Below are 6,000 nucleotides of genomic sequence, written 5' to 3'. Positions count from 1 at the left end.
AACGTGGTTCGTGGAGCTTCCTCTGGTGTTGTATGTGTGGACGTTGTTCACTTTTTGGAAGTATGTTGACAGGTACTTGGGTGTCTTTGTGGTGTAGCGTATCTTGAAGACCAGGCCCAGTGCAAGCTGCTGCACTCTGTCAACTACTCGTAGCCAATCAAGGCTCAAAAAATGAGCAGCGGTTAGATGTGTCCTAGGGTTGAGGCCTAGCAGAAGCCTAACCAGTTTATTTTGGGCTGTCTGGAGTCTTGTTTTATGGGCCTTTGTGGTTCTATAGTACCATGATGTTACGGCATAGTCGAAGTGACATTGAATGAGAGCTCCTGATAGGGTCCTCAGTGTGTTTTTACTGACAAGTGAGGATATCCTGTACAAGAATCTAGTTCTATGGTTAACTTTTTTGATTACTTTTGCTGCCATTTTATCTCCGGAAAGATTTGCCTCTAAGATGGAGCCCAGGTATGTAATATCCTCTTTTCTTGTGATATTAATGTTACCCACTTTTATTTTAAAATTTTCAGCCTTTCTGAGTTTAGATGGGGATCCGTATAGGATGGTTTCAGTTTTACCTAGGTGTATTGATAGTTTATTGTCAGCTAGCCAGATGCAGATTCTACTCAGTTCAGTGCTTAGCGCTTTTCCCACCTGCAATATGTCCCTGTCAGAGACCAGCAGAGCCGAGTCATCCGCGAACAGGAACAAATTGCAATCACATGCTGATGACATGTCATTCACATATATTAGGAACAGTAAAGGTCCCAAAATGCTTCCTTGTGGAACGCCGCAGGTCACTGGGAGGGGGGGGGACAGTGTTCCGTTCACACTAACCACCTGTTCCCTCCCCTCTAAGTAGGATTGCATCCAGCTCACCGATGTTCTATCGAACCCAATTGCTTTCAGTTTATCTAACAATATGTGGTGATCTACTGTGTCGAAGGCCTTCTGGAGGTCCAGCATGACCATGCCGCAGTACTTGCCCGAGTCCACCTCATGGTTGATGTGGTCGTTCAAATAGAGAAGGCATGTGTCAGTGGAATGGGATGTTCTGAATCCTGATTGAAATTCATACATCAGCTTTTTTTCGGTAAGGTACCTATCGACCTGTTCATAAACTATTTTTTCCATAAGTTTCGAGATGGAATTAAGAATAGAAACAGGTCGGTAGTTGCCTGGGTCTAATTTGCTTCCTTTTTTATACAGTGGGGTTACCCTTGCTATTTTAAAGTCAAGGGGGACGTGTCCCTGTTTGATGGAGAGGTTTATTATGTGGGTGATGATTGGGGTAATGGAGGCAGCTGAGTCTTTTAGAAATCTGGCTGGAATATTGTCATGGCCCGTGGCCTTTTCTGAGTGTAGAGCGCCTAGCTTTTTAAACACCTCATCGTTTGACACCATGGAGAGTTTAAAATCATCATTGCGTACACCCAGTTTATTGTAGAACTCACGGATGTGCTCTACACCATAACGCCCTGAGTGGGGTGGTAGATTGTTAACTAATTTAGTGGCTATGGTTGTAAAGAAAGTGTTTAAGCACTTAGCCACATCCAGCTTGTCTGTAAGGAGAGAATCACCAGATTTGATGCTGATGTTTGTAGACCTGGTTTTGAGTTTTTGACTGCAACCTAGTTGGCTATTAAGTAGCTTCCAAAGGTCACGTGGTTTGTTTAAGTTTTCTTCGATTTTGTTATCGAGGTATTCTTTCTTAGCAGATTTGGTCATGGTAATTACCTGATTGCATAGTTTGTTGCATTGTTTTTTAATTTTCTCAAAGTGGGTTTTGTGATCTTCGTTTAAGTGTTTCACTAATTTTGATTTGCATTTTTGAACTTCAGAGCATTTTAGGTCTCTGACTTTCATAGCATTTAGAATGTCCGAATTCATCCATGGTTCCGATCGGGTTTTAACCCTGGTGGTTCTCATGGGGGCTATACTGTCAATAATATTTAGGAATTTGGTTTTGAAACCTAGCCATGCCTCTTCAACCTGTGTGCATTTTAGTTCATCACGATCTCGTTTTCGTTTAACCCGCTAACTGCCTAAGTGTTCCGGAACACTCACCAAGAGAGTGATTTATGTGGTATTTACCTAGAAACTATCTACTTTGATTGGCTACAAAATGAAGCATCAAGAAAGTCACCCTTGGCACTACTGGTTTCCCCACATCCGCATTCTCATACATCTTTTGAAATCTGAGCCGTGTTACGCATAATTACGCATGTCTCTGACATGTCGCCCTCAACCAAAACAAACACGAACGGGGTGATGGAACTGTCCCATGTGGAGAGATCTACTTTCCTTTTGAATTTGTGACGTTAGAATTATAAGGTTCTATCTCCATTTTGGTCAAAATCGAGTTTTTTTTTTTTACATAATCCGATCCAGTAGGTGTTTATTAATGCATGTGTGGTGTTATTTTTCAAATGTTGACATTTTTGAGTTAGTAATTAATAAAATACAAAGGTTCCATCTCACAAAACATATGGAATGTAAAAACTTTGAAGCTCAATATCTCTGAACTGCCCTAGACGGAGATAGAACCTTATAATTCTAAGCTCACGAATTGTTAGTCAGAGGCCATAATGGTGATTAGGTAGTGATAATAATATGTAGTGTTTACTTGCAGGAATCCCTGGGTCTTCAGCAGAATAAAGACTAGAGGTTCAGTGGTAATTGATAAACAGCCGAGTGGTCTCCAGAGAGTAAATCCGGTTTTAGTTGTGGTGCAGGACAGGTGCACCTCATTGATGAACAATCTCTAGAGAACATTTCAGTTGGATGTTCTGGTGCCGCTCCAGGAGTTTAACGTTTTGATTGAGGACCTCTTTGTTGAAGAACGTGTTGGTTTTTCTTGATTGTGTTTTATAATGTTGTCATGTTGTATGTGTATTATGTGTTGTTGTAAACTGTGTATGCACAGAGCACCCTTTTGAAAGCGACCTTGATCTCTATGGGAATCCCTGCTAAAATAACGGTTAAATAAACAATAAGTATTCCTGGTGATGGTGATGCATTCAGAGTGTAACAGAGTCATGTGGTTCCAGAGCTGGATCCCCAAAATCATCAAGAAGAGAGTCTGCACCACCTTCGTAGAGGACTCCTTCAGGTAACCTTCTAGACCCCTGAGTTCCCTGAGCGTTCTAGACCAACAGATTCCCCGAGTGTTCTAGATCAAAAGGTTCCTGAATGTTCTAGATCAACAGGTTACTGAATGTTCTACTAAAGAAAAATATAAACACAACACTTTTATTTTTGCTCCAATTTTTCATGCACATTTTAGAGTGGCCTTTTATTGTGACCAGCCAAAGGCACACCTGTGCAATAATCATGCTGTCTAATCAGCATCTGGATATTCCACACCTGTCAGGTGGATGGATTATCTTGGCAAAGGAGAAGTGCTCATTAACACAGTATTAAACAAATTTGTGAACACAATTTTTTGCCCTTTTGTGTACATAGAAGTCTTACGTCTTTGATTTCAACTTGAAATTTGGAGCAAGAACTACTGAGTCCTGTGTTCCTTTGATAGACATATTACAACTAGACAGTAATGATGATGATGAAGATGATTGTTATGACAGTGACATATTGATGTTGCTGCCCCCCCCCCCCCCCCCCCCAGTAATGGCAGGCTGTGTCAGTGTGGAGGTGTCAGGGACAACCATGAGTCTGTTGCCCTGGGAGACTACTTCAGCAGGGCCATCGTCAGCCAATGGGAGAGCAGCCAGCACTCATCAGAGTACCCCACAGACGCCTACGGGGAGCTGGAGTTCGCTGGAGCAAGCAGACGACACAGCTATGTACGCCTGCCTGTCTGTCTGTGTACCTATCTGTCCGTTTGTCTGCCTGCCTGCCTGTCTGTGCCTGTCTGTGCCTGTCTGTCTGTCTCTGTCTCTGTCTCCTGCTCTCCTGTTCTGTGTTCTCTTCTCCATGAACATTCCCTTCATTCTTGCTCTCTTTGTTTTGATTGACTGATCCCTCCATCATGTCTGCTTCATAATCTCCCCCCCCCCTCTCTAGTTCCTGCGTCTGTCATGTGACACCCCACCCCAGATGGTGTACACCATGATGACCACCCACTGGGGCCTGCCCCCCCCCAACCTGGTTGTCTCCGTGGTGGGGGGTGACGGGAGGGCAAAGGTCAAGACCTGGGTCAGGGAGGTCCTCAGGCAGGGATTGGTCAAAGCCTCCCAGAGCACAGGTAGGACACACTCCCCAGGATGATGATGATGATGATGATGATGATGATGATGATGAATATCTTTCTTAAGCAGTGTGTGCTTTGTGTATTCAGGTCAGAGTGGGGCCACACTGTGTGTGTGTGTGTGTGTGTGGGTGTGGGTGTGTGTGTGTGTGTGTGTGTCAGTACTAGCTGGAGTAGTTTCCACTACGACTCCTCAGGGTAAAGGTCTTAATTTGGAACTACAATGGACACTTCCTGTTGGCAAGGCCAGGGGTCCAGACCAGGTTGGGGCACGACACGCCAAGACACGCTAGAGTTTAGATAAGATTCAACTTTATTGTCATTGCAGAGTACAAGAACCAGACAACGAAATGCAGTTTAGCATCTAACCAGAAGTGCAAATAGTGATATAAGAACATGATATAGAAACATGACAGTGATAGTTATAGGTACATTATGGCAAGTATGGTAGTTTAGAGGTATATACAGTTATGTAGAGCTATGTACAGCTAAGGTAGCTTATACAGTGTGGTAGCTTATGTACAATATGTAATGTACAGATGTATAAAAGAGGCTGTATCAAAGAGGTATGTGCAATGTGCATCAATACAGCATGTGCAAAGGTAGTATTGTAAAAAGCAGTAGTGCAATCTGGAGACACACTAGAGGCACGCTACACTAGAACAATAAATATACACACACACACACACATATTCTCTCTCTCTCGCTCTCTCTCTCTCTCTCTCTCTCTCTCTCTCTCTCTCTCAGAGCAACTGTACACAGCGGGGGATGTTCCACAGTAGTGTGAGAAATTACCTATGTGTGTGTGAGTGTGTGAGTGTATGAGTGTGTGTGATGTGATGTGAGACAAAGACATCCTGTCCCGTAGAACACATGGCTCCTGTCCAGTTGTGATGATGATGATGATGATGATGATGGTTGTTGTTAATAATACTAATGAGCACCACCGGGTCGTGTGTGAGAGTGAGATCCGTCATGATAACTGGCTGTTGCTACGGTAGCAGCATCCTACCACAAACAAACAACCCCTCTGTGCTCTGAGAAGTGTCAGGGCGTGGCGCTGGTCCAGCAGCTGTTATAGATCAGAAGAGTTATCTTCTGTTATGTTATATTGGTTATGTAACTGGTGTTTGTGTAGAGGTCAGTGCGAGTGGTGGGAGCTAGGTTGGCTCAACTGGAACAAACAGTTCCTACAGACAACTGGAAATATAGAATACATTACTCTCAACCCCCAACCTCTCTCTCTCCCTCTCTCCGTCTCTCTCTAACCCCCCCAGGGGCGTGGATCCTGACGGGGGGGCTGAGGGAGGGGGTGGGGAGGTGCGTGGGGGAGGCGGTGAGGGACCACGCCACAGCCGCCTCCTCTGTCTCTCTCAACAAGGTTGTGGCGCTCGGCATCGCCCCCTGGGGACTGGTCCACAACCGCACACAGCTGGTCAACGCTCAGGTACACACACACACACACACACACACACACACACACACACACACACTCACACTCACACTCACACTCTCACACACACACACACACACACTCACACACACCTGTCTGTCTCTCTCTCTTAGGGAAGCTTCCCCGCCAAGTACTATGTCCAGAACACATCACGTGACTCCTCTTGCCTAGACAACAACTACCAGGCCTTCCTATTGGTGGATGATGGCAGCGTTGGCCGTAGAGGCGGGGAGGCGGGGCTTAGGGCCAAACTGGAGGACTACATCTCCCATCAGCGCACCGGCATCTGGGGTGAGACACTCAGGGCCTGTCCCAATACTGTAAGAATGCACCCTTTCTACTGTCC

The 6,000-nt window shown here is 45.0% G+C and overlaps 1 protein-coding gene across 1 annotated transcript in view; it reads left to right on the top strand.

Annotated features, from left to right (window-relative positions):
* The window catches only part of LOC308167969 (transient receptor potential cation channel subfamily M member 4-like), a gene marked incomplete at both ends in the record, with an annotated part of 41,318 nt that overhangs the window by 849 nt on the left and 34,469 nt on the right, over nucleotides 1–6,000 (top strand). Inside the window, 5 exons of the mRNA XM_080542449.1 lie at nucleotides 3,042–3,103; nucleotides 3,620–3,797; nucleotides 4,018–4,198; nucleotides 5,479–5,648; nucleotides 5,768–5,945. Coding sequence (XP_080398575.1) covers nucleotides 3,042–3,103; nucleotides 3,620–3,797; nucleotides 4,018–4,198; nucleotides 5,479–5,648; nucleotides 5,768–5,945 — 769 coding nt within the window. The remainder of the gene's footprint in view (nucleotides 1–3,041; nucleotides 3,104–3,619; nucleotides 3,798–4,017; nucleotides 4,199–5,478; nucleotides 5,649–5,767; nucleotides 5,946–6,000) is intronic.

This window comes from Nansenia antarctica (genome assembly GCF_963989245.1).
Source record: "Nansenia antarctica genome assembly, chromosome: 11".
In the NCBI taxonomy this organism is placed as follows: domain Eukaryota; kingdom Metazoa; phylum Chordata; class Actinopteri; order Argentiniformes; family Microstomatidae; genus Nansenia; species Nansenia antarctica.
Note: the sequence above shows the minus strand (reverse complement) of the source record. Positions and strands in the feature narration are given on the sequence as shown.